Source organism: Anomalospiza imberbis, chromosome 5 (assembly GCF_031753505.1).
Source record: "Anomalospiza imberbis isolate Cuckoo-Finch-1a 21T00152 chromosome 5, ASM3175350v1, whole genome shotgun sequence".
NCBI lineage: Eukaryota > Metazoa > Chordata > Aves > Passeriformes > Viduidae > Anomalospiza > Anomalospiza imberbis.
This window is the reverse complement of record NC_089685.1, coordinates 38,963,399-38,987,613: the sequence shown is the minus strand read 5'-3', so window position 1 is coordinate 38,987,613 and position 24,215 is coordinate 38,963,399. Positions and strand designations below refer to the sequence as shown.

Genomic DNA, 24,215 nt, shown 5'->3' with positions numbered 1-24,215 from the left:
TCTTCAAACACCAGCCAGCATTGGAAAAATAAATCTAATATTTGCATAGAATCAGATTCTATGTTTCCAGATATATTCAGCAAAGAAAAAGAAAGAAAAGAGAAGCCAACCCCCACCATTTCTTCATTCTAACAGGGCATTAGACAGGCTCCTGTCTAACGTTATGCTTTTAGCCAAGATGGCCTTGCTGAGACTTCACAAAAGTCAGTTTTATCAGAGGAAATAACTGAAAGACAGAGTGATTAATATATAGTGTATAAAAGTTTAGAAGAGCAACTATTACCTGCTGTGGCTTTATTTGGTGGTGTTATTGTTGTTTATTCTTTGTTTAAATGGGAAGTTTCAAAGTAAGACCTACTTAATAGTCATTTACCTATTTGCTATTTTTCTGCTGCTTGATCTTAGCTCAAGACCTGTCTTTTAGTTATTTCTTTTAGCAGTTTTATCTGCAATGTTTGCACGTACATAAACATTTGTTTTGTCTATTTTTATTTGGCAAACTTCGGTCAATCAGATGGTGAAAGATTTTTCTCCCCCAATGTCAATAAAAAAGAGAATTCAGTGCTATTTGTGTTCATTAGTCTATTAAATTTGGTACATAGCAGTATTAAGTTTGGAAACCAGATGCTTCTCTCAGCTAAGCATAAGAACATTTTGGCACTAATAGGGATGAGTTACAATGGAGTTACTGGTGAGAATCTGCCACGAGAGGGAGCACAGATCTTGCTGATGGGTGCAAAGTGCTGGCAGGGGTATAGCACACAACTGTAGAAAGTCAGGGCTCTTGTACACACAGTTCCTTGGACTTGACCACCATTCTCCTCCTCCCTCAGCCTCCTTCTGGATTATTTTAGGGCAGAATATCACAAAGTAAAGCAATGCAAACACTGTCACTGCCATTGTCAGTGGCAGCTGTATCATGTGAATACACATTCCCTCATAAACACCAGCTCGTCTTATGGAATTCCTTTTGCAGTCGACACTAAAACTTAGAGGGCAAAGGGGAATGAAGTGTGTTGGGGAAAAGAATGAGCTAGATTTTATGACCACTGCGGAAGTTGTCCTGCCCCAGGAGTACAGCACACACAAATTCTATATTTCACAGTGGAAGTAAGCAGACTAGAAAAATTTAAAATAGTATTATTGTGAGTTCAGTTTTGATTTAAGGATAACATATCAAGCCTCCTAATTCATCCCTGTCTCACTCACACAGGCTGAAGCTTTACCCTCTACAGCTAGAAACAGCAGTTATGCTAAATGTTGCCTACTTGGCTCCAACCCTTTCAGTACACTGAGAGTAACTACTACATATGCTTCTTCCAGCCAAAATTCAGCCACTGAATGACCATTCAAATCTACCCACTTGCTGCTTGCTGCTTCTCTCTAAAAACAAAATTAAGAAAATTACTGCTGTCCTACCACTTGTTAAATGGGCTTTTTCTTCTTGATGGTATACCCAGGTTGCTGGGCAGCAGCAGAGCCATGTACAAGGGTAACTACTCCTTCTCCCTTTCTTGAGCTTGGCTAAGACAAAGCATTCTGCAATTGCAGTTCCTCAGCAAAAGGCTCTTTTGGAAAACAAAAGCAATGGCCATTCAACAATGATTTCCCCATACTGTATTGCTGTAATAAAATGCCTTTCTTTGTCTAGGTTTTCTGAATATTGACGAATGAGACATTTGACACTTCTGGAATTCTCCATATTACCAGCATGGCAGTATAGTGAGCACATCTGAATGTTCCCTCCTCTTTTAAAATACAACTCTTGATCGGAAATAACTTCTACCAAAATAGAGAGAAAGAAAAAAAAAAAAAACCACAAGATTTTTTGTTAAAAAGAGAACATTAAGAAAAAAAAACAGCTCAGGCTTCCTCAGAAAACAGAAGTTATTACAAATATTTTAGTCATAGAGACACCTTAAGAATGTTACCTAGTGAAGCTCTTCATTAACAGTTCAGAGGAAGGATAATTGTTTCTTGCTATTATTAATGTAAGCACGTAGCCCTTCAGAAAGGTAAGTGTATGCCTAAATACCTATCACTAATGCTGTTGGGGGTTTCATGGGTTTTTTTCACCTCCTTAAAAGAAGAGACCCAAACTAGAAAGCGTTTTACTTTTCCTTACAAATGGAGAAACTGGTGTAGGAGCATGAGCTACCACTGGGAAAATTATGCAAGGTCTAGGAAATTAATTCTCTTCTCCTACATGCATTGCAGGATCTCTTCTAGGGAATTTTTGCTCTCACTAATTAGTTCTCCTCCCCTGCTCTTGCAATTACATGATGGCTGCAACCGAGATAAGGATAGCAAACTTTAACAACGCCTCACCTTCAATTGTAAAAGTAGTTGCCACACACCTTGTCAATGTACCACAGTTTCTCTGTGATAAGACCCTTGTAGAGTCTCATTTAAAAAAAATCCACAACACCAACAACTCCTAAGAATTCCCTCTTGCTCCATAACAGTTCAGCACAGGTTGCTAAGTTGTAGCATCTTGAAAAGGAAAAAGTCTCTGCAAGTCAGTCCAATATCTGGCATGGGCTTGCTGTTAAAGCTTTTGTACTTTAATAATTCATCCAGAAGAAAATAATATCCTAAACTAACTGCCACTTCTATAAGAAGTACTTCACAAAAGTTTAAGGTCATCTCTGAAGAGCAAAATGATTCCCACTTTTAAATCTCCAACCTGTATATTTAGTGTATCTACCATAAAGCATCATTAGCCTTTACTCAGCGTTTGCATGTTTTATTCCCTGTTCAGATTGTGATTTTCAACTGAAGTGAATAGCTGAGAGGGAGTGGGGTACCTTATGCAATGATTTGGCAGGAAACAAGGACAGCGCAGGCTCAAACTGGGCTGTTTTAGCATGACTGTATGACCTGATTCAACATGACTGGCCCAGCTGTCTGCAGTCCCTAGTGAAAAACACACAGACATTTTATTCAGTTCTTATGTAACTGGTAGAGCTCACTAACTCCACATAAGTGTCACAAGCACAAGGCACCACCAGGGTATGGCTCGTGTTAAGTGGAACCTATCACCTTTTAGCTCCTACATCAATCTGTTGGTTTATTTCACCACTTTACAGGGATATCACCCTTACCTCTATCCACCACTACATAACAGTATTTCTGGACCCTTCTGGGGACCTTTCTTAAACAATAACATCATATGAATTTGTCTGTTACTTACTGTTTCTTTCTCTGGTAAGCAGTGCTAAGTTTGAGCGACTTCTCTGCTTTTACACTTTTCTGGGAGCATCTACTTTTAAATGGACCTTTACATTTATTGTTCAATTAAATACCTGCAGTTTGAGAAGTAATGTATGTAAAAAGTGTATCCTCCATCTCCTGGCTTGTTGAGAATCCTGTACATGTCTGGAATGGCCTATAAAGTCCAGAATGGGCTACTTAGTATCCGTATTTGCTAAATTTCTTGGTTATATGTCTCTCAGCCTAAAATGTTTAATTATGGCAGCAAAAGCACATTCTGGTTGTCCTTATCATAAGGGATACAAACCATAAAAAATTACCAGAAAATGCAAAGGGTAAATGCCTGCCTTTATTTAATATACATGGGGTTTTCTAAATATTACTGTGGACAAATCAAGATTTTCACAGATTTGAAAGCCAGGAATTATTTATCATTTTATAAAAAAGATTCTTCATAAAGTTATTGAGTAAAAAAATTATATAAAATCTAATTTAAGGCAGAAAGACTTTGGAAAAAAAAAAGAAAATGGAATCAAGTGAACTAATCTTAACATTTTTAATTTTAGAAAAAAATCTAAAAGACAAGAACTTACAATTTACAAGTAAGAACAATTTACATCTGCAACAATTTTTACAATCAAATTCCTTTTTTGCTGTCCTCTGTTCATGGTTTACCTTTTGTAAGCTGCTTTAGCCAAATAAAATTTACTGGTCACATTGTAAAATAACAGATTGAAATGTAAGGTTACATGACACCATATAAAATGGATAATCCAATGACTCCTTCCCTTTAAGACTACGCCAATGTATGAATTCTATTTGCAATTCTTAGCCATCTTAATAACCAGCATATACTGACAGCAGCCAGAGACTTTACTATGTGTCAGTGGCTGTGGCAAGATGGCAAAGAACACAGTAATGTTTCTGCAGTAAAAACATTCAGTCCCAAATCACTACTTGCTTTTAAAATGTGGTATTCTTAACAAAAAAAAAGCTCCTTTGTATACTTGAATTACTGAAATGCTCATTATTATGTATTATCCCATTTAATTTTTCTTTAGCAATTCTTCAATGTGTTTAAACACACTAGCATCTTCAATGGTTGGTGTTATCTGAAAAGTAAGAACACAGTAGCATGTGATAGTAGATAAGAATTTCATTCAGAGATTCTTCTAAATTTATACTTCAAAAGCAATCAAGAAAAAAGTATCTGTAAAGCTCTGAAACATGAAAATCTTTTGGATAATCTGCAACAGAAATAAATTATACAATACTACCTGAAGTCATGGACTTGTTGCAGAACAGTCAAGAGAATCAAAACCACCATCTTGTGCCTCTGGATGTGCATGTGTGCCTAATTCATTGAAGCAAACATCTCTAACTTACCTTGTATGGCTTTCCACTGATGAGTGCAGAAAGAGCAGAACGTGGGATCTTGCCAGAGCGTGTTTTTGGTAGCTGTGTCACAAACATCCCCTTCTGGAAAGCTGCTACTGGACCAATGTTGGTCCGAACTCGCTCAACAATCTCTTCCAAAATCTTACTCTCTTGAGTCTTTATACCTAGTGAAGAAGGTAAAATCCTTTATCTTTTCTGAGACTTTTGCAAGTGTTAGTGACATCTGTTGTAAGCGAGTTCTCACCTTGTTTCAGTACACACAGTGCAAATGGAACATGTCCTTTTAAAGGATCCTCCTGGCCCACAACAGCACAGTCTGCCACAGCGGGATGGAAGAGAATACACTGAGGGATGGAAAAGAAAACAAAACTGAACTAATAATAATAGACAACATTTCAGTGAAAAAAAAATTGTATGGTATGGTATGGTATGGTATGGACAAAAAACATTGACTTGTTCTTACATTTTGACAGCAAAAGGTCATTACACCACCTGAGGATTCCAATTACATGTGTTGAAGATGTACATGTGTATATATTTTCGTATATACTCACACATGCTTTTCAAACAAACAGAAGAAATAAAAACTTTAGCAGTACAAAATAGAAATATTAACAAAACACAGGTAATTTCTTTACAGCTTTGTGAGAGTATCACATCTTTAGTTTTGTTAGTGAGATCTCTGCTGGAACAAATAACATTTGTCTAACATTATGAGTAACGTGGTACTTAAACGCAGGGAGTAAGGACCAAAACCACAGAAGCACTCCTACTAGAGACTTATAAAGTCTATTGGTTCATTTTCTCTGACTTTTTTTTTCATTCTTTGTTGCTGTAAAAGCATAGTTTCAACCAAGGCCAAACATATGCCCAGCCTTGGCTTGCAGCCAGCCTGGCTCAGCTCACTCTCCTGAAAACATTAGGTCTCAGCTTCCTGAGACAAAAAAGGGAATTAAACCAGAGCTTCCTTCCTTCCTACTGCATGTTTACACAACATCACATTGATAAAATATACCAAACTCTTTTTTAGGTAAAAAAATGTAAGCTTTCAATTAGCCAGCTGAGGTACTCACTCCCAGGAAAACAGTCACCAAGATATCTCAGTGCATACCAAGATGCATGTCACCAAGTCTGGGACAAAGCTGGCCTTAAGATGCCAGCAGTTGTGAATCCTCTTCCAAAGCAACTGGCTCTTTTAATTTACCCCCTCACCTTGGGGTATTTTGCTGTCAACAGGGCTTTCAGCACTTTTCAGTCCTCTGGACTCGACCACAAGGAGGACCTAACCTGACCCTGCACAGAAGACACATAATGTGATTGTGATTCTTAATGTATCTGTACATACAAGGACTATGTGTTTGCTAATAACTGAACTTCACATACTGTGTTGCCAAAATCAAAGGTTTTAAGAATAAAGACACTTCTTGGTTGTTTTTATTAAGTAGGAATACCACATTTGCATTGGCAACTCCTACAGTGGTGTGAGAATGTGAAAGACAGGAAAAGTACAGAGAAGACAGGGAAAAAAAACCTGAAAGAATGGAAAGCTGAAACACTGTTGCTCCAATTAAAGAACTGAGGTTCTTGTATGACCTGTTTATGAAACTGATGGGGAAAGGAACAATTCAAAGGGTCTATGATAGCCCATCTTCAAACCAGATTTCACCATCCTTAGGCTTTATAGTCAAAACAGGAAGGAGAAAGTGACTCCACGTGTCATGGTCAGTACAACACACACAATGTAGTTTTTAGCAAAATAAATCCGCTCAAAGTATTTCTAGCACACTTTGTCAAAAGCTATACTCATTTCACAAACTATGATCCTAGAAATGTCCCATGCCAGAAAAAAGACAAATGGAAAACACTGACCTGACAGTAGATGCATGCTCTATCGAAGTACAAAAGCATGACCATTTATTCACAGCTTTTGAAACTGGACTATTTTTCACAGGAATTAGATATGATGTGCACAAACTAAATATAGAAGAGTGCCCTGGGCTTATACCAGAATTAGAAGGGCAGAAGAGCCTCTTCAAAAAGTTGAATATACACAAATGCATTTGCATTCGGTGTAGCCTACTTCGTCCAAAAGTCATTGTATCCACACTGACAAATCAAATAGGAATTAATCTTATGCAAGTCCAAATCCCTACAGGCTTTCATTGCATCACATAGATTTAATGCACTTTGGTCACTTACAGGCCAGAGCCTCAGCAATGCATTCATTTTCCTGCTATAAATATCCATTTTTTCCTGCTCTAACTTCTTGACCATGGCCACAGAAACCTGATAGGCATATAAATAGATAGATAGATAGATAAACAGTAGATAGACTACTAAGGTGAAGACTTAAATGTTGCCAGATTCTTTTGTTGTACCTTGTTTTTGTCATTCAAGTCTGTCACTTATTTGTAAGTCTTATGGTTAGCTGGAATAGTGTAGTTATTGTAGTATTTTTCTTCAGTCTATGCAAAGTTCTATCAACATGCCTTTGACTTTTCAAATGCTACCTTCAAATTACTGAAATCAGCAATTAATAAATACCAATTTTAAAATTCTCAAACTTCGTAAAACAACTGAAAAGAAGAACAGAAACAGCACTAGACATTTAAAATTGTTTAAAAGTAATAAAAAACTTTAGGAAGTGAAATGGTTTTCCTAGTATGATCACTGGGCACACAGATGGATGGCAAATGCAGCAGCAGACAGAAACATCATGATCAGGGAAAGGGATTCCTCATGATAAATTCCTCAGTTCTCAGTTTCAAGTCTGTTGCCTCAGACAGACAAGATTTGATTAAGCTTTTCTTTTCAGGAAGGGGCAAGAAGGGACACCAGAGATTTATAGACCAAAGAAGAGGGATGGATCAACACACAAGATGAAGTTCCCATAATGGCCAACATTCACTAATTGGCCAGGTAAACTGTAACATCTACTCCACTGCAGTAAACATGGAGCTCCAATAGTATTAACAGATACATTAGACAAAGGAACTAATTGTGTGGAACACAACAGAGCTAAAACACTTAGTCAAAGCACTAAAGAAAAACTAGTTAAACTTGTAATGCAGCTAAAATGTAAACGTAGATAACATACTTGCTGAACAAGGTGATTGTCAATTACATAGCTTCCAATTAGCCATTCATTTGGCTTCTAATGCTATATTTACTGATCTTACTGAGGAGCGAATTGTGGTCTTAACACTTTCCCATTTAACTAGCAATTTCTTGTGCATGCATTAACATCACTCCTGGTTTTCAGCTTTGTTCACAAGATGAATAGAAAAGCTTCTAGAATGTTACAGTAATTAAACATTATGTTTCTAGGGGTAAAACCTAACTAGCAGGGAGAAAAACAGATTTTGAGCTCAGTATGATGGATCCAAAGGTAATACAGCAGATGAGGCGATTCAATTAACCATTTGTTACAGCAGCTTCAGACCCAGGCTGAAGCAAAGAAAATGCCCAGCACAGCCCATGAGTAGTATAGCAGTAAGAGGTGGGGATGAGATTCCTGTCGTGCTTCAGTAAGGGAACACAAAAAACTACTTCTAAGGGAAAGAGGTTTAAGCAGACTGAAAGCACTTTTATATCTCCAAAGAACTAAGTCAGGGCAGCAGCTGTTTCAGCTCCCTGGCTGACCAATCCTTGATGGAGTCATGTTTATGTGAACTTCTTCACTTCTGTGTAATTAGAATTTCTTCTATTCAAAGTTTTCTAGCCTGCAAAATAAAGTAGTCACTAGACTAACAGACATTATAAACCAAAAAACAACTCACAGATTAGTTTCTAATTCAGTGAACAGTTGAATTCAGAGTGTTTAAAAGCATGTTTTTCTCTTGTGCACACCCAGCACACCTTTTCCTATACTCCCTGAATAAGCAATTGGTATGTCATCAGGGAAATTTGTAACTGGCAATCAATCACAGCGACTCCAAAATGGTGAGTGAACAATGATATGAAATTCAGGCACTATTATAAACTTCACTATTTTCAACTTTTTTGAGTTGCATGGGTATTGCATTAATGACTTTCAATTTAACAGCAGGGTTTTTAACAGAAATTTTCATTGTTCATTTAGCCCTGCTCATACAATAAGAGACAAAACAGCTGTCAAAAAACACTGAAGTCTTCCAACCAAGAAAAAGCACTGAATATTAATCTCTGAAAAAAAAAAAAAAACAGCCAACACTGATCATTGTAGTTTAGGCAAAAACGTTTCTACTACTAAGTAACTACAGTAGCTGGTGAAACTACCTGTTACACTGACACTACACTATCCTAATGTATTCCCAAATAAATACGTTACTGGAGCTAAAAGGTATGCTTCCCACCCTACCATACTGCTCCTTAACTCCACCTTCAAACACCAAATTAAGCCTGCCTTACCAATCCCATGGTACAAACTGCTTATTATTGACTAAATGTGCTATGTTTCTGGAAGGCATTTTAATAGGAAGAACCTGAAACAGGAAATATTTTGGTTTAAAGTACCAATGGAAATGCAAATAAAACAAACAGGAAAAAAATGAGAGATCATTCTGTGTGAGATTTTGAGATGTGATGAAATGTGGGATTTTCAGTCTCAGCTTGCTTTATTCATCTTTCATTCTCTTCTATTTTGTTGTCAGGCAATGCTAACCTCTTCAATCGCACCTGCAGAAATTCTGTGTCCGGCAACATTGATCACATCATCCGCTCGAGACAGGACATACAGATAGCCATCTTCATCCATATAACCAGCATCCATAGTATCATAATATCCCTAAATACAACACAATGAAAAATAAATTCAGAAAGAGTACTGGGAATAGTATCATAATATCCCTAAATACAACACAATGAAAAATAAATTCAGAAAGAGTACTGGGAATACTCATTAATTTACCAGGAAACAAAAAAAAAAAAAAAAAAGAAATTTACCTGTTTCACATTATTTATGTTTTTGGTGCTTGAAAGATTTAATTCTGTAATATTTGTCACCACTTTTATATAATAGTATCCTGTGCTTATCCTCCCTTTACAGAAAAGTTTTGTTGTCTTTATTAATAAAGAACAGAAAAAAAAATAGATAAACCCTGACTTTTTTCCAACTCTGTTTACTTTGATCCCTGATATATTGGAGAAGGATGTTGCCTGGATCTACACAAGGAAAACAGAATTACTGCAATATAATGACAGTAGTCGAATTCCTCCTAAAGATACTCCTGTTTGCTGTATCCAAACATACACTGTCATCGTGATGCAACTGCACACTAAAAATAATTTGTGTGACCAATTCACTCATTTACTTTTATTTAGCCAAATCTTCCATTTTGAGCATTTCTATAGGGCCAGTCTACCTATTTCTACAAGGAAAGAAGTAAACCAATCCTTGGATAGTTCATCTGACAAGGAAACATAACTAATGCAGCAAAGAGCCTCCAGTGTATTCAGATGTGCAGTGGACAAATGGCATTTTGGAGTGATATCAAGTTAGCATGGCTGCATGCCAACAGGAGGAGTGTATTTGAAACTGTGGTAGTGTAAGGTTGCAGGTTTATATCTTAGATTAAATGACATGAAATGACTTTTTGGCTCAGAAGCTTATGGTTTACTTCTTCTGTTTCAGATCTTAAAAAACACAACAGCATACGCAAGAGCTGAAATTATAGGTGAAAAAGGACTTATCTTGAAGTGGTTTTAATTATATATACATATATCAAAGACCTCCAATGAAATTGCGACAACTTATGATAAACTGTTTCCCAGGTTAAATCTATTATCATTCAGTTCTGAAGCATTCTGAAGTTTAAACAATTGATTTCATAATTCTTACTGGAAACTTTTGGAAATATAACTTCTGAAATATTTCTTGATTTTCCCAGAGACCTGAGAATGCTCCAGGAGGCAAAGGCAACCTTAAATTGAAAAGAACAGAAGGAAACAGTAAGAAAAACAGATATAACAAATACAACTCATGCTCTCCATTCATACTCTGTTTTCAGACAAATAATCATTGTCTACACAATCAGAAAACAGTTCAGCTTAATAATATGCTGGTAACAGATAAAAAAGGCTATGTATTATTGTCATCAAATGTATATAGCTCTGCACGGTATCCAGACCTTACCTTTTACATAACAGAAGCACCTCAGTAAAATAATATTTGGTCTAGTAAACACTATATACTGTATTACAAATATGTTAACAGCATTTAGCTTTTAACATTTCTAAGGATTAAGTATCTGTTTGAAATTTGTGCATACACACTATGATACAGGCTGCATTATTACAGGTCTCTCTTTCTCTAACATCCATACACACCCACACATGCATAGACGACAGATGAATTATCAGACACACAGATCTTAGTTTCTGTAAAAAGATAAAACTCAAAGGACTTCAATCACAAGAATCTGAATAAAAATGCCTATTTAAACTGTGCATAATACTATTGGAAATACTGGAGAACTTCTGTGAAAGTATATTGATACAAGTCACTAATAGAACCTTCTAAAATAGCTGCAAAATTCTGGATTGCTTTATTAGTTGAGTTTTGAATACATTTGCTTTATTAGTTGAGTTTTGAATACCCTTCTTCAGTCAATGATATAGGCATGAGAAAATATGGGATACTTCACATACATATCTGTCAAAAGATAAGCTGCTGAAGCTTCAGCTAAAAAAGTGCTTGTTTCTTTCTTCAAAGCTCTGACAGGGTCAAACACAGATTTCTTTAAGTTCCTGAGACATATATATTCAGGCATATCAACACAAGTTTTATGAAGTTTATCCCTGATAAGAGATAGAATGATCATGTAAACAAACATATTTATTTACATAAAACCAGAAATGCACCATACAGATTTTACTAGCATATGCCTGCATCACTAAGTAGCAAGTATTTAGCCAGAGGTATTTTATTTATCTCTAGCAGAGAAACAGTTCTCTGCAGCATAGCAAATCTGGTGTCATTACAAGTCTATGATGGTAAGTCACAAGAACATGTGCCACCAGCTCTGTGACATGCACATTTCTAACATTACATTTACAAGAAGAATAGTTATAGTTTAATATATGTTTTATATATATATATATATATACACACACACACACATATATATGGGGGGGGAGGGGGAGAGAGAAAAACACACTTCAAAAAAATCCTAGCTATGATAAAACCAGTACAAACTACATTGAAAAGGTCATATCATTCAGTAATGATTTGAATGCCTTGTTTTCTATAATCCTAGTTTTTTCAGCTTAATTCAGGTCAGCTAGCATAATAGAATATACTACTGTAAATACTACTGCTTTTTCTCTGAGGGTTCTGGCTCAACATATCCCATACAGCACATTCCTTGAAAGTACGGTTAAGGTATGGCCAGTAATGCCAAGACACTTCCCATGTAGTTACCCAGGGTTCAGGAGGGCAGGTTGGCCTCTGCCCATCTGGAAGAAATTCACTGCCCTATTTTAAGCCTTTCAAGCTTAGTAAGCGTTTCTGTGATATACAAACATGAATTGTGGAGTGTTTGCCTTGAAAAAAAGATTAGAAAAACAATATATTGATCCTGGTATTTGTGTATGCATGCGTTTAAAAGGAAAACAAAATCTCTTGTTTAGATTCAAGAAAAGCCACCAGAGAATAGCAGTTACTATGGTTGTTACCTGGTTGCTAATAGTACAGCAATTCATAACAGCCTCAGTCATTGCAAATTTAGCACTTTAAATGTATTTAGCAGTCCAACATCTTTGTGATGGGGGAGAAAGAACAATTCATATCGATAACATCCTTAATTTCCCCACAGCTCTATTCAATACTTTGCAGTTAGTCACTGAATAGAAACAAAAAACAGTTTTATTGCTGAAATTAGAAAAGCATTTTCCTTTCTGTCATTGCTTAAAAATCTAAACAGAGAAGTGTGGAACATATCACCAAAAATACAACCCTCACTTTCACTATTTTCTTTTCTTGTCCTTGTTTGGATTGGTTCTTTTCAGACAGGGAGACCAGGGGTGTCTCATGTTCTAGTTTGGTGGGGGGTTTTTTGCTTGTTTGTTGAGCATTTTTTAGGAAAATTGTATTGATAAACACATCCACAGAGCATATTTTGTGAGTCTGTGGAAACCAGATTGCTAAATTAGTGGCTACCAGTGCTACAGGTATCTCTGCAGCACACAATCATAACGCAATAGAGACAACATCTGATAATGTGCTTCCATGGCTTTCTGTGAAAGATTACTTGCATTTAGGACCCCATTCATCCACTAAGCAAAAACTGAATGCCCTCTTCCATGTGTCAATCTTTCAGCACAATAATTCCAGAGCAATGGGCACATACAATTCTTTGATGAGAGCAGAGTTTTTGGCATCATGACTTAGTAGAATTTCTAGGTTCTGTGCAAACATAAATTAATAAAGATAGAATGCAGCTTGCCAGAACACAATTATGTGTATTGAAATTTTGTCAGGACATCAGATTTAAAATGTACAGAGCCAAATATACCTCAAAACCACTGCTGTCACTGGGAATGCTGCCATAAATTCCAAAGGGAGCAGAACTGGATCATAATTACATGCAAGGAGCCAGAAAATAGAAAATGAGACTGTCCAAAAATAACAGCAACCTGAAAACAGACAACTCTTGTTTTTACCAACCCCTCCATAAAAAAAAGGAACATTTTGAGATAATTTGTTTTGGGTCTTTTTGCCCTAGAAAATGTAACACACACCCACAATAACTCAGCATTTAAAAACATTGCCTCTTTGTCTAAAAACTGAGTTGATACGCCAGATCTTTTGGCAATATTTTTACTAAGAGATATACTGACCAAAAATGCCAGGAATGCATACGTACACATGACTGCTTTCATTTCACAAGGGACGGGATCACAGAAGGCCAAGACAGGAGTAGGTAGGTTCCTTCATTATCATTTTTACAAAATACAAACAAGTTGCTTCACTTGGTTTCCCCTTGGGACATATTTACTGTATTTCTGTAGCTGTCTGTTACCAGCACTGTAACAGCAGTACAAATCATGCTATTCTCCATTGTTGAAATATAAGAATACAGATCCAGGCCTATTTCTCATTTAAAGGTTGAATACATTTAAAACAGCATCAGGGAAACGAGGCAACTGTGTAAATTAATGATTTAAAATATATGGGTTCATTTAACGAAGATTCATTCTGGTTACATTTTACAAAGATAATCAGGTAATTTCATTATAAATTGGAGAGACTAAGATGAATGAGTTTGAAAGCAGCACAAAAAAAAACTCTGGAGTACTTTAACAGTAACTGGTTTCTGGTACAGAATTTTAAATGACAATTATTACTTGTTTTTTAAGCATTGTTTCACAGTTCATTTACTTTTCATACAACAGTGGTAGACCTTTCAAAGAACAGTCCACCTTTAGCTTAGCCCAAGAAATCTGACTCCCACATAGCACATCCTTTCAGAATACCACTCATCAAAATGGTGTAAGATTCCTTGTTAATGGAACCAAGCAATTATAGACAAAGAACTCAAAAGAAAATTCGCACAGAAAACCAGATTTCTGAAATGAAATAATAAATTATTGGAGATGTTACCTTGCTGGAATTCAGAAAAGACAATCTTTTATTTTATAGCAGGCAATGATACTCAGAGGCTATTCATTACAGCCAGTCAAAGTAAATACAAGCCACTGTTAAATGAGTTTGGTCTTCTGAAGGGAACAAAATAATCTTGACTGCCAGCTATAATTATTACTCAGCATTTATGTAGGGTTGTGCATAAACATCACTCTTACAAAAATTTTTGACTGCAAGTTTGAAAAGCATCCGGAATCTTTTTCAGACTCTAGGAACAACACAGAAAAAAAGCTGAAGAAGAGTAGAGGATCTTGAACATTCATCAGTCTGCATGAAATATTACTTTAGTTAGCTGAAAGGGGTTACAAAAGTAGTTGATCTCAGTGTGGATTTTGCTTTACTGGGAAACGAGAAAAAGCCATCAAAAACTAGTGAAAGTGCTTGAAAAATTTCGAAGTAATGAAAGTTCAAATGGTATTTACATGTACTCAGCCAGAGATCTGCTAGAAAAGCTATCTTTGGACAAATTGCTCTCACATTGGAAGACCTATTTATTGTTTTATCTGTAAAGGGAAAAGACAAAGCTGATAAATATGTAGAAGGCTGTTAGGAAGATAAATCTTTTGCACAGGTTCTTTATTTAAACTGACCTTTCATATAACACAGGCTGAAAGATGTAATCTACTAAATCCTGCCCCAACCCCAAGACTTGTTGTTAAAATGGGTATCTAGGTTAGGCTTAAAAATATCAAAGTAAGCTACCATAATCTCAAAAATTTATTCCAATGTCTTAATACTTTCACTGCTAAAACAGTGTTTTATTTGTCATGTGAATGCATCTAGCTTCAGATTCCAATTTCTTTATGCTACATTAAACAGACATCTCTCAGAGATTCTTTTTTCCTGGCCTTGAAAAGGATACTGTTTTACTGATCTTGGGTGAATTACATACCACAGGTTTTCATACCATGTGGATTCTAGCACTCAGGTCACTCTCATGCATATTTTCCCCCAAATCCAGTCACTTTCTCAATATTCATCTGAAATACAGTCATAAGAACCAAGCATAATGCATCAATGGATGTACTAACATCACATCCACAGACAGTAATGTTGGCTCCTCTTCAATTTCCCTTCTGAATAACAAGGAATCATATTGCCTGCAGTTACACTAGCAGCTACCTTTCACTCAAAGATCCTGTGTACCCAGAAGTTTATCCACTGTAACATAAAACGCTCCTTTGAAAGTCACTGCTTTCTAGGGCCCTTCATCTTATAGAGCTAGCAAATTTTCACTTTACCTAGCTGTACAGCCCTTGCTCACAAGAACACATTGTTATTGCCTCCTTTTCTTCCTGGGCAGTGGGAGAGCACAGAGAGCTGTGACTTTTCCCATGGGTATATCCCAGTTGGATTGACCAAATGTTGACTCATCAAGTCTTACAAGATCTTACTTCAGTTTTTTAAATTAAATACCAAGGTACTACAGTGTGCTGCAAAAGATTACATCTTTTTCTTTCCCCTTTCTTTCCTTTAAGCTCTCTTGGTTAGGATTCTATTGAGCATTAGAATGATTACAATCCTAGCTTCATGTTGCTTCATCCTTTCCCACAGATACTGACTTTCTTTTTAACGCATTTTAAGAAATACTGAGTAAGCTCTTTATTGAACATGTATTTGCTCACTAAATACTGTATAAATATTGAACACATTACCACAAATAGGAAAACTGTCAATGGGTTGCCTATTTTGAATAACACCCCTTCTACTAAAGGATATTCACTCTAAGGTATTTGCTTTGGAAGTACAGTCATGTTTCTCTTTGGCTAACTTATAATGTATAATCATAAAAAGCTATGAATTTATCCTCATTATTTCTTTATAAATATTGACTATTTAAAATTTATCATGAATTAATATTTTAAACTGTATTTTAGTTTTCACAGCTCTGTACATAAAGTTTTGTGTGATTATACTCAATACAATGGAGTGGGTCATCATTCCAAACATTCTATTTTACAACATTTTGCTTTTTCTTCCTCTTCCTTCACTAATTCCAAGTCCACAAAAACAAATTCCACCACATTAGTAGTTTACAGAGCGTCTCACACAGCCACTTTTCTTAAATGCAATTAAACCAATGCAACTAAAGCATTTCAGAATCACTGTATGATATAAGCACATTGCTTCACCTCCTGCTGGATATGGAACATATTTATGTGATTCCACACAGTGGAGATCACTAAAGCAAACTTAGAAATACTTACCCTGCAAAACTCCACTATCATGGTAAAAAATTAACTATATAAACACTAGAGGAAGTGTAACTAGGGTCTAGCAGAAAATTTACTGGCAGTCACTACTCTCTGGAAAGAATGAGCACAAGGCAAATGTACATTACTGTTGTACTATTGTACGTTATTGTTGTACTATTAATGTACTGTTGTACATTAATATAAAGAATAACGCTAGCTAATGAGACAATGTTGATGACTGCTTCAAAAAATAAACATAATTGGTTTGTGATATTTTCAATGTGTAAGACAAAAACTGGAACTTACATGGGATTTCTCTTTGCTAATGTTGCTTATAACAACAGACAACCTAGAAAATTCTTACGGCTAATCAAAATTACATATATACATACAAGTATGTACATACAAGTATATGTTCATATGTGCATTAATTACAGGCAGGCCACAACAATGCAAGCAGAAGTGTGTCACTAAACCAGACTGGTCTTGCTAATGGAAATGGAAGTCACTGCTGCTATCATTTTCACTTCAGAATAAATTCTCAGAATCTTTCATGTCCAAAAATTCTAGCTCAGAAAAAAATACATATAAATTTAAAAACAATTAATACCAGCCCATCCTCACAATCTGCAGTAACCTTTATTTTTCCTTGTCCTACTATCACACTGCTTTCAATTATTTTATCCTGAAAGACTTGTGAAATCAGAAATATTATTGCAGTGTCCAGGTAAACTAGTATTTATGACAGTTTTTATCCAAGAATAACCTGTTTGAATGGCAGAGATGACAGTTATATGGAAAAACAAAACCAGAACGGGTATCAGTTAGCAAAAAAGTAAAGAACATACTTGGGGGAGCAAGCTGGAGTAATTAGATGCAAGAACTACCTTTCTAGAGTATTTGACTCCTGCAGGATGAAATTAAAATTTAAAGCTCTGCTGCGAGAATAGCTATTTAAAATACTGTACTTAGGAAAACTGCAGGCCTCAAGCAGCCCCAAATAGTCTTTACCAGGAGTTAGTCTAGGATAAAAACAACCAAGAACTGCAGTTTACCACTTCTGCACAGCTGTTGTTGTAAGTAGTGCATGGCCACTCTCCTCTCCAAGAAATACTGAAGAATATTTCTCAGTATTCTCAGAATATTCTCACCTATGCTACAGGTGAAGCAAATCCCTGTGTTTTTTCACATTTTACTACTGACAGTATGACAGAATAATAGTCAGAACTATCCTGAGCCCCCCATTTTCTTCCAGCTGCAGGGGGACATGCTCTGGGCTGACAAACAAGCACTGCTAGTAACAAGGATCATCTTCACTACTTTAAAGGGTCTGTACGTGTAGAAGACTGCTGAAGAGAGAAATGCCTTCTTTGAAGGAGGACTTAATGAAACCTTGCTTTAATAAAAAAGTAAAATAAACAATACAATAAACATAGACATGTTAAAATAATAGTATCCCTGTGGGATTACACTTTCTTAAGTGATATGCTGCTTAAAAAAAAAAAAACAAACCAAAAAAACCTCCCTCTTTTCATTACCAATTTTTTTGATTGCAGCAAAAGTCATGCTGAGCAAGATAAAACAAATGAAACAGCATATGAATATATTAACACATTTGTAATCCCTTGAGAAAACATCTAAATGTGGGCCAGCATTAGGGAAGATAAATTCTGGCTAGAAGAGGTAGACATTAATCCCAAACAAAATCTTCGAATATGGCAATATCACTCCTGACAGGCCCTTAAAGATAGTAAAACTCAAAAATGTATACATGCATATTCCGACATTACCTGATAGTCTGTCTTTCAACTTGTTTGGCAGAGTTGCTGAAGATGGAGCTCATTCCACTCCCCTTTTGGTAGATAAGGCTAAATACCCACCCTAAGCCAACTGTGCCACTCCTCTAGGCATTGGAGAGACATGAACACATCTGGAAGGTAATTTATTCCATGCTAGTTGCGTAACTGGGCATGAACAATATAATGAATAATAATAAATAATCTGAATATCTAAGCAGCTAGGATCAATTTTCTTAAAAAATACCTTTTCTCTCTCCATTGATTACAATCCTGTGTTTTATTATGGCTTCAGGCAATACAGAGGTGAGAGCTTTGAAAGACAGTTTTCCACCCTAAGCTGGGTTACTGATACTGAGATCCAAAGTCGATAAAAGGTTAGAGCAATTTTAAGTACTTGTGCTTGGTATGAATGTACATACTCAACAATGGAGTGAATGCACAACCTTATATGTGTCTCAGGAAAACCACACCTAAATATGAGTCTGCTGACTCAGGGGACTTAAACCTACATGTCCTGGCAGCTTAAGCTGAAGATGCTGAGAATGAGGCAGGGTATAGACTTCATCCTAAAAACACACATCTGCATCACACACTACAATAAGTTCATGTGATACTACTTTAGTCTCCACAGGGGTCTAGTTACATAAGATCAGTGGTACAGCTGAGTAAAACGCCTCCCCACCTTGGCAGCTCCACCTCCCACACAAGCTCTGCGCCAGCCCACCCACACTATTGACGCTGCACGTCTGCAGCTCCTGCGCCTGCAGTTCCCGTCCCTCACCCCCAGCTCGTGTGCCTCAGCCAACTGCAACCCTCAGCTAACTGCGCTAACAATTCATCCAAATTGGTACATCCAAGCCAAGGCTTCAGCTTTTGACAGATTTTCGGTTCACTGAAGGTTAATACTAATCTTTGCATTTCCTTTCATTCATCTAAGCAAGTAGTAAAGACTCTAAGCTACCACAACTCTCCAAAAACCTACCACAGAAGAAATGGATTAATACATTTCCTTTGGGACTCACAGTTAGAAAGTGTTCAGAGCTGAAGTTATTTTCTGTGACTGAAAAAAAGGTGGGTACAGATACCACATTCATCACAAAGCAGGTGTCTCTCTCTGAGGAAAAAAAAAAACCTCTTTGAGGAAAATGCCATTTGCCTGAAAGCCTGTAAAACATCCAGAATACAGACCTGGCATGGGCTGTAGAGAGCACTAGCCCATGGTATGCTACGGGAGTAAGGAAAGGTCCTGGCAACAGTGAGAAAGCAGCAGGCAAGATAAACGTAACTGATGTTCACAAGGCTTTCTAAACAGGGCCTTTTTCCCTAAGGTAATGTGCCAAGAAAAGCATACTTTCAAAAAGAAAATTAGAGTTTATGGAACTCATCTCTCAAGAGTCTTGTAAATGGCCCTAAAAATCACCTACATGATACACAGCAGGGTCTTTCGATTTTTTTTTTTTCCTGGAGTCCTTTCCTGCATGTATTTTGTCCATGTACTGGCCAAAATGAACAAATGAACACTCTTCCATGCAAAGCACAGAGAAACATCTTGCCTTTTTTTTTTTTTATAGAGAACAGAAAATACATGTTCTCCCTCTAAGAAGGTGCATCAGTTGGGATTAGGAGATCATGAAAGAAGAGGCAGCATCACACCTGTAAGCCGAAGCATGCCAATCTGTACTGCTGTACTATTTCACTAAATGGAAAGATAAAATACTGAAGGGAATGATTCAGTATCTTGCTCATACATTAAAAGAGGAAAGAATCATTCTGTGCCAACACCCTGATAGTTAAGAAAATGGTAAACTTTGCTGTAGTCTAAGAAAAACTCATTCATTCACACAACTTTTTCTGCAATTTTTCAACATTAATGAACATAAAACATTCAGGGAGTTTGATATCAGTATCAGAGACGGACATACTTTTCAATCCTCATTACTTCAATTATTCTTATTTTTATATAGACTTTAGTCAAAAGACAATCAAGCCATGTAGGAATTTTCTTTTAACTGTACAATATTTATTTTTCTTACTTTACCACAATATTTCCCAAAGTCTTTGCCTTCACTGGTTTCTTATTTTCATCCAGAATCATGACTGTAAAAAAATAATATGGGAAGGAAACTCAAGTTTAGTAGTGTATTTTTAGGTGAAGGAAAATGTCTTTCTTTATGGATATCAATTTATATCACACTTCAGAATGGCAATACACCAAGCAACAGAAGGAATTAAGTAATTTGGGAGTGCCAAATTGGATAATCTCATGACTTTATTAACATTCAGCCTTAAGTACAAAAAGTCTTAAATAATACTTGTGCTTTGAAAGCAGAAATAGCACAAAGTCCAAAAAGGGAAAAACACAGAACTAAAAAGTAAAATAAGCTTTCATATTGGAAAATCTAAACTACTACGTAGCAAAGAACCATTAAGATACATGACAAATATAAATAAAAAATATGTGGGTGACATGAGCAAGAAATAACAACCAAGACAACTGAAGTCTAACCCAGTTCATGTGAGAAATACTATTAGCAGTAAATAAGTATATCTGGTTTTAAAAGGCTCTCAGGAGTCCCCAACAATGCCCTTCAGCTAACAAGGTTCATTGTACTCTAGCACAAAGAGATCAAGTAATTCTTGAAGTACGCAAAGCTGCACAGCAGGGTAATGCTCAAAGTACAGGACAGAATTCAGACTTCGCAAAAGAAGCCTTTTCCCTGGATGACAGGGGTCCACCACCTTCAGTGAAAGCATCATATCCTAATACTGAGATTTCTGAGGAAATCATCTGAAATAGCCTCTTATGTGCAGTTATCTGAGAAACGAAGCTACTACAACCATCCATTCTACCTCAAGGTGTGGGCATAAGAAAGGAATGACAGATACCACCTCGGCCTATGATAATGAAATTACATAAGGCGAAGCAACTAAACCATAGAAAAACAGGGAGGGAAGATTTTGACAGACTGGGCTGATAAGAATTACATGCTTTTTGAAGCCAGCCCAAGCAATGAAAGCAATGTTCAGCTGCATCTAAATCTCTACAAATAATCTTACATTCTGGATTACAAAGTTCCAGACGAAATTGGGAAAAGTGGATGACAGACTTCTCACTAAAAGTCTGCTAAAACTTTTATGAGTAATATCATATTCTATCCCTTCAAAGAGCACCAAAATCTGTCATTTTCTCCTTCTGGCTGAAGCTACTCCTTCGAAGATGATGGTAATTTTAAAGTAACTGAAGAGCCTGCTGGAAGCAATGGCTCCGCACACAGACACAAGCAAGTACACAAGGCAAATTTTATAAAGACCTACTTGTGTAGCTGTCAGTGTTTTCTCTCCTATTTTTATGATACTAAGTAAAATCTAATCAGCTTACTGTGTCTGTTTCATCAAGGTACCAATCCCAGTATTTAGTCTTCTCCTTGCAAGCTACATATTTCAATGTAGAAACATTTGGGGAAGTGAGATGAAGTGAGATACTATGCTGCTCACTCCTGAATTACTGAAGAACTGACTTGTTTCTTCAAAATGTGGCTTCAGTCTGAAAATGCACTGCAATTACCTGCAAAGGTTCAAGGAGATGAAGGGAAAAGCACAGTATTATGTCTAAATAAAGGCAACAGGCCTAGAAATTATTATTGTATCTTGACTCAATTTTAAATGCAATTTGTGCCACTACACTTTGATATCATAACTTTTATTCCCTTTGTCCCTAAAAATCAGCAAAAAATCAGTTTCTTTTTAGTAATATGTAATAGGAAAGAGTTTGTACATATTAAAAAAAAAAAGTAGATCTTGCAACTTCCTCTTTATATTGCAGCATATCTTTACCAGCCATTTAGAGTTGCATGCATAAACTAAAACCACTATATCATCTAACTGGCATAAGAATCTCCTCTAATAAGTCTAGTAACAGCAAGAAAACAACACCAAACAGAAGTGGATGACAGCAGCCAAAATAGAGTAATTTTCTAAAAATCACTAGTTTGTGAATAGCTCCATTACAGACCATATTTGGTCAAAGACTGAAAGAATAAAATTATTCCATAATTCTTCTGTGAATTTCAGTGCTCATTTTTTGTTTCCTTTATACGGTATGCTAAAGACAGTTCCATCATTCTCTTTGAGGAAAATCTTTACTTACACCAGTCCCAATGATCCAAAATATTCATCAGAAAATTTTAAATTCTTGTTACTCATATTTCTTCCTAGTCCTGACTATCACCTGCTAACATGTGTAATGCAATTACATTCTTTCACCCTTTTGTACTTATTAGAATTCTGGAGAAACTTCATGGCTTTGTTTTAATGTTGTTTTTAAGCTACTGCTCATCTTCATGCCATAACTGTAAGCATCGAAACCAAGAGCTGCTAAAAATATGTCAAGTTTTTTTTTTAAAGCTTACCACCACTAACATGTATTAAAACAAAATAACAGCTTAGATCTTTCTGACCAATGGTGTGAGAACTTTTTCTGAAGATCACTTCATCTTTAATGTAATTATTTTTCAGATTTCAAGTAACTCTTTAAAATTGTGTTAAAATCAGGTTTCTCAGGGATTAAAATACTTCTGCATTCTTAATCCTAGATTCTTAATCCTAGAAATACCTTCCAGACAATGATTTTCTTATCCTTTTTGTGCTGGTCCATAGACTACCATTTCTCCTGGCTGGAAATAAAAATGCTCCACAGGTACTGAAAGACAGTTTTCTCAAGTTGTGTAGAAGTGCAGAAGTGCATGTAGAAGTATGGATGAGTAATGTGTCAATGTATGTGCTAGCCTTTTCATATAATAAAGGCAGAAGTAGTCGATCAATTTTCTTGAAGATTACTCTGAAATTTTTATTCACAATCACATTCTTTAACACACAAGAAAGCAGGAAGGAGGAAAATATTTTTAAGACTGCAATTTTCTTTTACTACAAGATATGACAATTAAAGAGTACATACTCAGGAATATAAGCAATGTCCTTTCCTAGTAACATTTTTAGCACAATCTTACCATTATATCCTGGCACTGGTTTTCCTGCCTGTCCGGGTGGAGGTGTTGTAGAGTTCCCCAAACCAATGCAGGAAGCCGTAATTGCAGAACCAGATTCTATTAAGAGAACACATATACAGTCAGTTAAGGCTGGGTTTAGTTCCATTCAGTATTTACTAGTTCTAAGTTTTATAATGCTCAGCACATCAAATTTTTTTTTTAAATTCCTTGACAAAAAATACAAGATTTAGAATTCACAGAATCACAGAATATGCTGACCAGAAAGGGACTTCTAGATATCACTGAAGTCCAACTCCTGGTCCTGCACAGGACACCACCAGGAAGCACACCATGTGCCTGAGAGCATTGTCCAAACACTTCTTGAACTCTGTCAGGCTTGGTGGTGTGACCACTGCCCTGGGGAGCCTGTTCCACTGCCCAACCACCCTCGGGATAAAGAGCCTTCTCCTAATATCTGAGCTAAACCTCCCTTGGCTCAGCTTCATACCATTCCCTTGAATTCTGTCACTGGTCACGAGAGGGAAGAGATTGGTACCTACCCCTCCACCTCCTCTTGTGAGGAAGTTGAAGGCCACAGTGACGTCTCACCTCAGTCACCTCCAGGCTGAACAGATCAAGTGACCTCAGCGGCTCCTCATACAGCTTCCCCTCAAAGCCCTTCACTCTCTCTGTAGCCCTTTTTGGGACACTTTCCAACGCTTTATCGTTTTTATATTACGGCACCCAAAACTGCCCCCAGCACTCGAGGTGAGGCCGCCCCAGTGCAGACAATTCCCTTCCTTGCCCAGCTGGTGATGTTGTACTTGATGCCCCCCAGGATGTAGGTGGCTCCTCCTGCTGAGGAGCACACCAATGCACATCCTCATGGAATCCTCCAGTACTTGTGTCAGAAAGCTGTCATCAATGCTTTCCAGTAATGCTGACAGCTTCCTAATCATCCCCACAGTCAAGCAGCTAGAAATCCTTCCCTCCTCACCTTCCT

General features: G+C 36.7%; 1 protein-coding gene across 3 annotated transcripts in view; it reads right to left on the bottom strand.

Moving 5' to 3' along the window:
- Positions 1 to 3,540: 3,540 nt before the first annotated feature.
- Positions 3,541 to 24,215, bottom strand: part of ACSS3 (acyl-CoA synthetase short chain family member 3) — a 66,171-nt gene continuing 45,496 nt past the window's right edge. For all 3 annotated transcript variants that reach the window (XM_068190309.1, XM_068190310.1, XM_068190311.1), the window contains 7 exons: positions 23,234 to 23,329; positions 20,261 to 20,324; positions 10,430 to 10,511; positions 9,254 to 9,376; positions 4,856 to 4,955; positions 4,600 to 4,775; positions 3,541 to 4,325 (listed from right to left, as the gene is read on the bottom strand). In XM_068190309.1, the coding sequence (XP_068046410.1) occupies positions 4,260 to 4,325; positions 4,600 to 4,775; positions 4,856 to 4,955; positions 9,254 to 9,376; positions 10,430 to 10,511; positions 20,261 to 20,324; positions 23,234 to 23,329 (707 nt within the window). In that variant the 3' untranslated portion in view covers positions 3,541 to 4,259. The remainder of the gene's footprint in view (positions 4,326 to 4,599; positions 4,776 to 4,855; positions 4,956 to 9,253; positions 9,377 to 10,429; positions 10,512 to 20,260; positions 20,325 to 23,233; positions 23,330 to 24,215) is intronic.